The sequence below is a fragment of the Diadema antillarum genome, unplaced genomic scaffold, assembly GCF_040938485.1.
Source record: "Diadema antillarum isolate AM-2024a unplaced genomic scaffold, OU_Dant_1.0 scf00000153, whole genome shotgun sequence".
Classification (NCBI taxonomy): Eukaryota; Metazoa; Echinodermata; class Echinoidea; order Diadematoida; family Diadematidae; genus Diadema; species Diadema antillarum.
In genome coordinates this window covers 1,223,334-1,235,251 of record NW_027271042.1, presented here as the reverse complement: position 1 = coordinate 1,235,251, position 11,918 = coordinate 1,223,334, and the positions used below count along the sequence as shown (strand labels likewise).

At 38.1% G+C, this 11,918-nt stretch overlaps 1 protein-coding gene across 2 annotated transcripts in view; it reads right to left on the bottom strand.

Moving 5' to 3' along the window:
• Positions 1 to 399: 399 nt before the first annotated feature.
• The window catches only part of LOC139721974 (gastrin-releasing peptide receptor-like), a 130,916-nt gene continuing 119,397 nt past the window's right edge, over positions 400 to 11,918 (bottom strand). For both annotated transcript variants that reach the window (XM_071633294.1, XM_071633293.1), the window contains exons 3-4: positions 3,115 to 3,314; positions 400 to 1,967 (exon numbers count right to left, since the gene is read on the bottom strand). In XM_071633294.1, coding sequence (XP_071489395.1) covers positions 400 to 1,575 — 1,176 coding nt within the window. In that variant the 5' untranslated portion in view covers positions 1,576 to 1,967; positions 3,115 to 3,314. The remainder of the gene's footprint in view (positions 1,968 to 3,114; positions 3,315 to 11,918) is intronic.

The following is an 11,918-nucleotide window of genomic DNA, read 5'->3' as shown; positions in this document are numbered from 1 at the left end:
AAGATAACATGTTTCATTGTTCTCTAACAACTCACCGCGCTTACTTCCGATTATGTAATAATCTACTTAATTTAAATCCTACATCACCTGAGAAAGAAAAAAAATACTATATTATATATGAGATTTGGATCGATTATTTTGTATTTACACAAATGGCTTTCAATCAATGGGGACTCAATAGCAAAGTACAGTGGACTCCCGTTTAAACGAAGTCCTCGGGACCGGCGGTTTTCTTTCGTTATCCGAACAGATAAGTACATAAAGATAATGTACATGATTATTTTGGGAACTGAGTTTTCACCTCGTAACGATAATTTCGTTATAACCGCATTCATTTTGACGGGAGTGCAATGTACTTCATTACTTTTACATCTCGTCATAAAGATGAGAAATCAAATTTCACAAGGCAGTATCAGTAGTGGTAGTAGATGGTGAATTACGACGCAAAGGCGGGAAAGCACTCTGCGAAGCTTTCAATGATGTCATTATGGTGACACTTGACCTGTGGTAGTTGCTACTTCTGTTCAGGTTATTTCTGTTGTGATTTTCACTCTTTTCACAGCAGTAGCCGCTCTGCTTTTGACAGCACTTCGACAAACTCTTTCGGTAGACTGTACTCATGGCAAAAACGATGTAGGGGTCGAGTGAGGCGTTGAGCAGGGCGGAGATGGCGGCGATTTCTTCGAAGCTTTTGCTGTGCGGCAAATCGTTTCCAAGAAAGGACTCCGTCTGGACCCACAGACGATATATGAAGTGGGGCATCCACAACACGGCAAAGGATACGGTAATGAGTACAAAGATAATCGCAAGTCGTTTGCGTTGTGACGTTTGTCGTCGATTGGTGGTGTCCTGACGTGCATTGTTCAGCATGATGTGACTGCTTCTGTACAAGGTTACAGCGATTGATATGTATAGCACACTGATCATTAGCAATGGGATGAAGTACATAGAGATGAAACCGTAAATATCATAAAGTAAGCCGTAAGCGTTATTCAATTTCGTGTTCGAGCAGATACGCATCGGAGTATATACGTGTGCAATCACAGCCGAAGGAATTGCCAAGACTAAAGCAAGCAGCCACGTTCCAACGGCTCCGATCATCCTGAAATGTTTGCTGTTAATTTGTCGAGATTCCAACCCGCGCACCACTGCCATGTAGCGTTCGACACTCAGTGCCGTCAGCGAGAGGATGCAGACGTACTGTGTCACAGCCTCAAAGTAGAGATGAGTTTTACAGGATAGCAAGCTGCCTTTCCAGCAAAGCGGTCCAAGAAGTTTGCGAACGATAAGTGGTGCCCGGAGGATAAGGTACATCAGGTCCCCCCAAATGACGCTGATGAGAAAGAGACTGGAAGGCGTACGAAGCGACTTGTTCATGCACGTGATCACCAGAAGGCCAATGTGAGCAATGATACCAAGGAGGCTTAGCAAGCCGACAAAGATGGCGCTAGGCAGGTACGTGTGGTCCACCGAGGAACACACAGAGTCCCAGAGAAATGAGTAGTTTGGCTCTGTGGCTGTGAAATCGGGGAGGTCCGTGTTGTCATCGAGCAGAGCTCTCTCACTAGTATTCATCTTGAACAATTCTTTGGCAGTCTTCAATAAACACAGTAAAATTCTTAACAATTGATTTCAGATTCCTGATGTGGACCTAATCTGTGTGTGTGTTTTTATAAAAGGTTTTGCTTAAATAAAAGATCGTCTATGCTAAAGGAATTCAAGTCAGCACATGTCGTAGGTCATCACATCGTCACGCCCTGGCAATAGAATGTCTTACTCTGCTTGTTAACTTTTTACTTTAAACAGTCAGTGGCCACGGTGAACACGGGGACGGTTATACCAGTGAAGAGACGGTTGTTTAAAGTCAGGTGGCCGTTGTATCAGTCAGGTGACTGGTCTATCAGTCAGGTGACGGTTGTATCAATCGGTTGACGAGCTTCGTTCTTGGCCTGTCTCTATTGTTAGACCTGCAACCATATTTTGAGAAAAGGAGCAATACTGTAGGTTACAACAGCAAAATCAGAAGGAATGATAAGAACAGTGAATTTTTACAGCTTTCAGTGAGCTGATCATCAGACGAAAAAGTCCTCAGAAAAATTACTCCATTTATATTTTAGTAACGATATTTTGTCAAAAGCGAAACAGTGTCATTACACAACACGATAGTCAAAAACACAACAAACAAATGTCTGAACGATTACCGGTACAAAGGGCTTACTTTGTACCGGTTATAATGCACTGAAAAGGAATGAAAAGAAAAGATGACCAAGTCTTATTTCATCCTATGAGAATGATCAACTCTTAAGTAATTATTTATACTACTTCAGAAAGTAATCTGAAATATTAATGTTTACAGGCGAGAGCTCTATAATCATTTGCACAAGTTTAACTTCATGTCTTAAACAGACAGAGGTGAGAAAATGTAATCAAGAGAAGTTTCTTAACAGTTCGGATATGATTACAGTCATGTGGTAATGACAGGCCTTACATGACCTTGTCATAGCAGTGTCTCTCCGTAGAGTTTTCTCTACTTTTCTGTTTCTCCTTCTGTTTTTTTCTTTTTGTTTTCTCCTTTATCCTGTCTGATATCAATGGATATCTTGATAGCTTTCCAATGATGACAGACAATTGCCAGTAAAAAATGTTCTATGGTATGGTGTGTGTGTGTGTGTGTACTTATTCTACATCAGTGCCATTTTTTTTTTTCATGCTGAGCGTTTGACGTCTTGTCGAATTTACTAGTGGCAGTTTTTTGGGGGAATAACAGCACTTTATAATTTATGTTGCTATGTTATACATGGCATGGTTCTATTAGTAACAATCTCACTTCACACATTTGTTCGACCAATTTATTAAAAAAAAACACAGCCTTTTGCGAATGTTGCTAGATGCATCTTCCAGAAAGGTGCTTCTTGTTGTTTTGTTCATTGATTTTGTTTTGTTGTAATTGTTTCTAAACCTCTCTAGTTTTCAGTTTTTCTGAAACAGTGTAACCCACTAAGTTTGGTGATTACAATAGTCACCATGATACGAACGACTGGAAGTACTAAACACGTGATACGTATGTACCAGATACTTGAGCAGTGTGTATGAATGGATATCATTTAGACCCACCTCACTGGTTTTACCGAAACGATTGTCGCATCACGTGATCGGGTCCAACCCAGAGGACTGGACACTTGACTAGTCTCAGTATGCTGACGTCTCTGTGACCTCTTTGAGACAGTGGTACTCAGCGAGCTGCCTGGTTCCAATGATTTGACGTCACGGTAAGGACCAGGGGCATCGCTTCACTTGACGCTGGCGGCAGCAGACTGGTGGAAGAAGTCGAGATTTTAATCAGTCATTACTTAAGTATAATTTTAACCCCTGATTGTGATAAAAAGTGATAAAAACGATGCTTACAATGGGTTGGTCATGATTATAATCACATCAATGATGATACAAACCATAGATGTAAAGAAAGGATGTAACATAATCATGACCATGTCATGGAAGCAAGCTCTTCTTTGTTATTGAACGTACGCCATACGTGTATACACTGACTATAGTCAGTCTACTCCCTATATTAAAAGCTGGGAAGCTTCTCAGAAAGAATGAAGAAGACTCCCCGGTGACATGTTAATCTACAGACATCTTTCAATCCCATAAGATAGTCTAGTTCTGGACCCCCTTTTTCGATTTTGTTTTTGTTTTTGTTTGTCTTTTGTTTTGTTTTGTTTTTTTTGGGGGGGGGCTGGTTGTGTGTGTGTGTGGTGTGTGTGTTTGTTTTTTCTGTTTGTTTGCTGTTGTTGTTTGTTTGTTTTTTTTTTATTTTGTTTTTTTTTTGTTTTGTTTTGTTTGTTTGTTTGTTTTTTGTTTGTTTTGTTTTGTTTGGTTTGGTTTTTTTTTTTTTTGGGGGGGGGTTGGTTTTTTTTTTTTTTTTTTGGGGGGGGGGGGGGGGTGGTGCCGACTATGCGCGTTAAGCCAAGATAGTGATGACGCGATCGTGAGAGGTGCTGGGGACTGGGGATCGCACCTGTCCGTCACTCGACTTAAAGGTCCTCTTTACCTTTGGCATGTTTGGGAGCATTAATTTTAAAAATGTTCAAGATATCACATTTGATGCATATGTTTAGGTCAGTTTTGTCACAAAACATCCTACCATATAAGAACTTGGCAATAAAACCTAATATATAAGGAGATATCCCTATTTTTCTCAATAAACCGTAACTGTAGACGGTTTAATCTGGAAACATTTTTGTTGTTGTTTTTAAGGAAGAAGAGAAAGAGAGAAAAAAAGGGGCCCTTTACATCAAATAATTTGCCCCAGACAATACTAAGATAAAAAGAATAAATCTTAGAGATATTAAACAAGAATATTAAATATATAATGATGTCTCCACAAGGGACCTCATATCGTCTCCACGAGGGAGCTCATATAAAGAAAAAACTATGGACTATGAAATATTAATTATTATTAATGTAATATTCTCCAAAACCATAAAAAAATAATCATCATGTCTAAAAGAAAAGAGATCATTATAAAAGTGACAACATCTATGTTGACGAATACGTCATATTCTTTAGGCAAATTCGACTAACTATGTAATACACGCGCGCTTGCATCGCACACTAACTCACCCACGCACACATACTCAAACATGCGCATACACACATACACACACCAGACCACGCACACACATATTGATATCAAGGGTCAGCCCAAATGATATAATAATATTTGAAATAACACATGCACACAGTTATATGCATTACAGAATAGACAAAAGTACTATAACTGTATTATCATTTCAACTGAAATAAAGGGTATGAAAATAAATATACAGTGTAAATGATACAGAGCTCTAAGCATCATAACAATGATTCGGGGCAAAACCAGAGGCGTTTATACAGCAAAGCAGTTGTGCAGCAAAACAATGGAGAAATATTACACAAATATTGTGGTGGATTCAAAGGTGTATGAGTATACCTGCGAGCTTCAAGCCGAAAGAAAAAGTGGAAATTCAGTGCCCGAAAATGGGAGTCATAATTTATAACATTCTTCAAAGTTAATTTCGACCATAAATTTATAAGTATTAAATTAGTGCAGGTAACTCATACGAAGAAGGGGATTTACAGAGTTAGAATTGTTCTTACTATAAAAACATTTTTTTTTAATTATAACCATTGTTCACATTTTGTTTATTCAAGAATACTTTACATTGATTATACTAATTCAAATTTTTACATTGGTTGTTTCTATCCCTAATTCACATTTTAGAACTATTTTGAAGCACTTATGGAGGGTTTTTATTTCATCTGCAAATGGTAAATTATGCCTTTAAAGTCGTATAGTCGTAAAAAAAAAATCCATCGATATAAAATTATTCAGAACTATCGTAGATTGTACATTGTACTCTCCGTAGGTGGTAGGAGCACATCACTTTAAAAAGTTTCTGTTTGAAGGTGTTTGGGTTGGTGGAGGGGTCACTATTTCAATCTAATAAAAGCTTCTTACGAATGCAGTTACAAAAGAAAATATATAAAAGGGTATCATGGTGGAAATATTCTCTCTTTTTTGTTTGTTTGTTTGTTTGTTTGTTTGGTTTTTTTTTGTTTTTTTGTTTTTTGTTTTTGTTTGTTTTTTTGTTTTTTGGGGGGGGGGGGGGGGGGGGAATTCAAGGTTATTCACGTGCATGCAAAATCAAATTTGGAATGGAATGAAAAGATGTACCGGGGTAAGGTATACGGACCAGAAAGGGCAAAGTCTGAACGATTTCCCCACAGTAAAGAATGATTTCCCCGGAGAAACAAGACTCTATCTGGTCATGAAGATCTCTCTGACAAGGGAAGCAGCCGAACAAAAGAAAAGATACAAGAAACCACAAAGAAAGAAACAAGGAGAGAAAGAACAACAGAAAAAAAAAACAGCAGCGCATTTTTAAAAAAAAAATCACGTGCGAACAGGTGTCACATGACGTACAAGGACGTGAACTTACTATTGTTCTGATTACGTGCGTCTTTATCTTTTACCTAACATTTGCCTCGTCTGGATAATTCGTTATCTTTAAAGCAAAATTAAATGAAGAACTCCTTGGTTAAAGGGAACATATCGCAGAAATAAGTAATAAAGGTCATCGCAGCATCCCGCTTGGGTATCTTGGTGGTTACCGTAGAGGGCTCCTGTTTGTTGCTGTCAACGGAAACTATTAAGCTGATGATTTCCGCACTGGTAGCATGATCTGGCGCAAGTTACTGAGGATGATGACAAACTGAGCGATATGCAGGAATATTATGGTTTTCTTTATCCAGGGTAGCCTCTTCTGTGTTACCATTGCTCTACCAGAGCACCCTGACATTATTATCATCCTTGCGTTGCTAGGTTCCTATTTATACACCTGCGTCGAGGGTTCATGATGGGTAAAGAGGTTTTGTTCAAGGACGTAGGCACTTGACGGGATTCGAACTCGAGAAGGACTCTGCCAAATTGTGTTGCCCGTGCGTGAGCATTAATCTCACTCGATAGGAATGCCAGTGAGTTATTAGTTCACACGTCTGTACGTTCATCAGCTCAATGATACGTCTCACATATTCTGTAGACGTACATTGGAGAAAGATACATTATATAAGAATTAAATAAAACGTTAAGAAAAATTTAACCACGTTTGATCTTCTCAAGTAGTACTTAATTGTTATCATAATCATTCATAAACACCTGCTAAAGTAATGCATATTAATAAAAAGTATCAATTTTCTAAGAATAAGGTCAGTATCATGACATAAATTGAAAATCCTGTGTCCACTTTTAGCCCAGAGCTGTGCCAAGAGGAGAGAAGTTGATTTTGATCGTATCGGTGTTCTCGTCAGCCTTAGATCTGAAGATATTGTATGCAAGTCTCGTTGAGCTTAAAGAGAAAGAAAGCTCGTATTTCGGTTTTTGTGTGGCATACCCGAGTGTACCATTTCATTCTCCTTCTTGTCGATCTCGTGTGCCGTGATTTCAGCTCACATGTTGTATCAGCGTGACAGATGGCCGCTGGATCTCTCTCTTGCATTCAAAAATGTCATTTCACTCTTTTGTATTCTGGTGGAGAGGCAAGATTTGTTGATGACAAAATCGTATTAGATTCACGAAGACTCTCTACCGTTCTTTCCCTGGACATGAAACCGAGTTGAAACGAAGCGGCGACTCAAATCAAACAATGTTTCCCTCTGTCGTCTTCGATTTCACGATTCTCATCAACTAACACTTTTTCTTCTTCATATTTCACTTAGAGAATAAGAAAAAAAAGTTACTCTTCCTTTGTAACTATGCACTGCACGAAGCAAGATAACTGCTACACATCCATTGAAATACCGATGGTAGGTACTTCAGATAAAGTCTTCCACAGTCATACGCCAATACAAATTGTTCGACAATTCTTTTTTTTATTAATTGTCCCTGGAACGTTAACTTCTGCAGATATAGCCCAATGTTTAATGATCAAAATGACAATTTACAACTCGTTTCTTGGAAAGTTGGTATCTGTAAATATCGTTTAAGAGTCATCAGCAGTTCCGAGGTTAAAGTCTATGCCAATCTCACTAACACTGATCTTTTTGTATATATTCTACTAAAAGCGTTTGCCTTTCCAGAATTTTAAACAAAAATACGTGAAAACCCTTAATGCCGTGATTTACTATTGAGCTGCGTCAGCAGACAAGACAACGGCCTAATTTGTATTCATTAGATGCTAATAGCAGTTCGGTTAATCTTGGATAGGGCGACCCTTTATGGTCGTACGTGTTTGACGAATGGTCATACAATTAGTGCATTCCTACAGTCACTAACTTTCGTCTCAGCGGAGTGGCGGGCGGAGTGAGAGGATGTCTTTTTATTGGAGAGAAGAAAGACACGAGAAAGAGAGAGAGAGAGAGAGAGAGAGGGGGGAGACACACACACACACACACACACACACACACACACACACACACACACACACACACACACACACACACAGAGAGAGAGAGAGAGAGAGAGAGAAACCTTGCCACATGACCAATTCTCAGCACAGTACCTGACCACGAATCCATCTACTTCCCGTATGAATGCGCTTTTACATTGATTTGTATGCATCATTGACGATTTGCTCGGCGTCAGCTGGGTGGAGGTATGGGGTACTTTGACTGCGATTTCATCTTTCATCATCCCAATTAGTTTTCTCCTTAATGACATGCTATACGCAAGGGGGATTCAGGTTCAATGAAACAACAACCAAGACAAGCAGGAAGATATCAATTGATATTAAATCTATTTGGCGTTGCTTTTCTTGACAATCATAAGTCATCCCTGACTAGTCTCATGGGTGGTATTGTGACGTCAGTGACACGTGGTATGGCTGTCTTGACATGCTGGGTATCCCTCTTGTCAATCGATTTTATCGATGGGGCTTGACGAACAGATGTGCTACTTAAGGCGGAATCCTCTATTATGTGAAGCGGCCCGCTGCTCCAAAATGAGCATCTTTTTAAGATACTTCTCTTACTCCTCCTCCTCCCTTCGCGTTCAATCTGCTTCATCTTTGACCAATTTCTTTAACTGTATTTTTTCATAATCAAAAATATTCTTGGTCTTTTCTTTGCCTTCTCTTTCTTCTTGCGATGTATCGTGCAGGGGTTATTGCTACTATTTAATTGACTCGATATGGACAAGGAGTGTAAGAATGTGGATGGGATGTCTTCGCAATGACAGTGAGGCTTCAGTATTTACACTATGAACATATCATGAGAAGCAAAAATACGATTGGTCATTGCTTTGTTTACTTACAATGCTTGTTCGATTGCATCTTGGTTTATCTAGCCAGACATTCATTGTCTCCAATTATCATAAGCCTTCCTCAGGTTTGAGAATGATATGGGAAGTTGGCGTTTAACTTTTTACACACATCCGACAGGCAACATCATGGTGAAATGTATTTCTACGCACAACAAACAACACACACATCGTACACATACACATACACGCAAACCATTACTCACACACACACAAACACACGCATATAACATAAAACACACACCATCACACATAGTATACCACATCATTTCACACAACACACACCATTAACGCACACAAACACACTATCATAACACACAACACAAACTATCACACATGTTACATCACATTCACACACACGTAAGTAGGCCTACATTCCTTCTTTTTTTTTTAAATAATCAACTGTGCCATTAAAATTCCAACCCCAGTTCATGAAGCAATGCCTGTATTACATAAGATAAGATTGATTTCAAATCGCCAATGATCATCTCAAAGAATAAAGATTGATTCGGTTTATTGATTGCGTTCGAACTTTGAATTTAATTTTTGCAGGTCACACACAAAATGGCCAAACAATTCGTTCAATACTCGGTATACAGGCCTTGACCGGACACGTTACAGCTCATAATAGCGCGAAGTTCACACGTGGTCATCGAGGGGAGGAAAGTCAGTGTCCAAATGGAAAGTACAAGTGGTGGTCAAGTTTCTCTTCTCAATGAGTGCACTTTAGGGATGAATCTAGAGATGAAGAGTTAATGACTCCCTTAGGAGACAGTGCTTATCTTTGTAGTGAGCTATGGTATGTAATCACGTAGGATTTTATTGCGTAAATCGATTTTGTGCGTGTTTTTTTTTTTCGTATAATAGTGCTGTTTTAGCTTTTTAGCTTCTGGAGGGACCAGCCATCAGAATACAATGGGATTCAAGTGTGGACCCGTCATTCATCTCCTGGGACAGTCCTGGGCCCTTTGACCCTCAAGTAAGGCACTCTCCTATAAACCCAATAGAGCAGTTTGTACCATACTGCACAGTTTCTATATTTTTACAGCTAAATATTCTACAATTTGGCACAAATGTAAAAGAGGTAATTTCCAATATCATTATTAGGCCTACTTCAAAATTAATCATCGCCACTTCATGGAGGCATATTTTATCAAATTGTGACGAAGAGCACTACCACATTCAAGATTAAACCAAGGAAAACCATTGATAGATTGATATCTCATATTTCGCCAGATAATCATGCAAGCTTAGATTCCAAACATCGGCTGCTTCAAATGTTAAGAAATTTTCATGACAATAATATAAATGTTATGATTTTTCTTCAATTTGTCTGCCCTCTGTACAAGGGATATTTGTAAGATCGCAACTGCTGGTCTACATTTAAAAAAAAAAAAAAAAAAAAAAAAAACATGAGAAAATGAACCAGCGGGAATCGAACCTGTCATAGACCAAGGGGGTTCTAGAGATGGAGTGACAACGGTGTTATTCCTTTTGATCCCACGTTTGATGCCGCCACTAAGAAATATTTGAAGCATGTGCCAAACAGGATCTGCCGCGCAGATACGAAGACAATTGACTCGTGTCTCATTACATAATCACCAGCCACTTTCTAAGGAAGATAATATGTCTTTGTGATGGTAATTACTTTTCGCTATCCCTTCATATAAAAGGTAGGTGGTACAGACACAAGGATGCGCGAATAGAAATTGAGCAAACAATGCTGAAATAAAGATGAAAATTACTCGACTGGGCATACCCGGGCACTAATCTGATATATCTGTCAATAAAGAATTATACTTGAAGATTATTCCATATTAGTTTCATTTGTGGAAATTAAACGGAAAAGTGATAAAACCAGCTATCCAGGATGGTACAGTTTTAAACATTTTCACATGATACAGCTCTACTTTACACTTTTGCGCAAATTTCTGGACGGAATTGACTTTTGTTTTACATGCTTTATCATTAAGTGAAATTTCATTTCATTTAATGAATTGGGGTCTATTGGAGTCTTCCTGGACCTCTCCAAGGCCTTTGACACCATAGACCACAGCATACTACTTCACAAATTATCACATTATGGTATCAGAGGAAAGGCCTTGGAGTGGTTCAGGAGTTACCTTACTAATCGAAAACAGTTTGTATTTATCAACGGACATGCATCGACTATACAAAATGTTAACTGTGGTGTTCCTCAAGGAAGCTTACTAGGTCCCCTTTTATTTATTCTCTATGTTAATGATATGTCAAATTCTTCAAACATCCTCTCTTTCTTATTATTTGCGGATGATACCAATGTGTTTTTGTCTGATTCTGATTCTGATCGATTAATTGATATTCTAAATAGTGAATTAATGAAGTTACTTCAGTGGATAAGAGGGAACAAATTATCAATAAATTTGCAAAAAACTAAATGCATGTTGTTCAGTAATTCGCTGGAAAATTTACCGAGAAATATTTTCTTGGAAGACACGGTTATAGAAAAAGTTTCCTCCATCAAATTCTTAGGTTTCATCCTGGACAATAAACTTACCTTGGGTTCGCATATTGATTCTGTATGTCGTGTTATTTCAAGGAATATAGGTGTTATATACAAAGTTAAATTTTATCTTCCCAAAAATGTACTTTTTATGTTATATTCTACTTTGATACTACCTTCAATTATGGGATACTCGCATGGGGAAACACTTTTTCTACTTATACAGAAAGAATATCATTATTACAGAAAAAAAGCTCTTCGTATCATTTGTCACGAATCGTGGAGAAGTCATACTAATAATTTATTCCACGAAAATAATATTTTGAAAATTCATGATCTTTATCGTTTGCAATTAGGACAATTCATGTATAAACTCACCAACCATTCTCTCCCCCTTGTGTTTGATTCCATTTTTTAAAGAATGAAACTGTTCATGCATATCCAACACGTCAATCCCATGAATATCATTTGCCTTTGACTAGGACGGTTTTCGCAAAATCTTTATTCTCCTTTTCTGGACCAAAATTCTGGAATTCTCTGGATAATAATATAAAAGAATCTTTAAGTTTTTATACATTTTCTTTAAAGTTAAAGAATCATCTAAAAACTTCGTACGCAGCATAATTCATTTTTCTTTTTTTA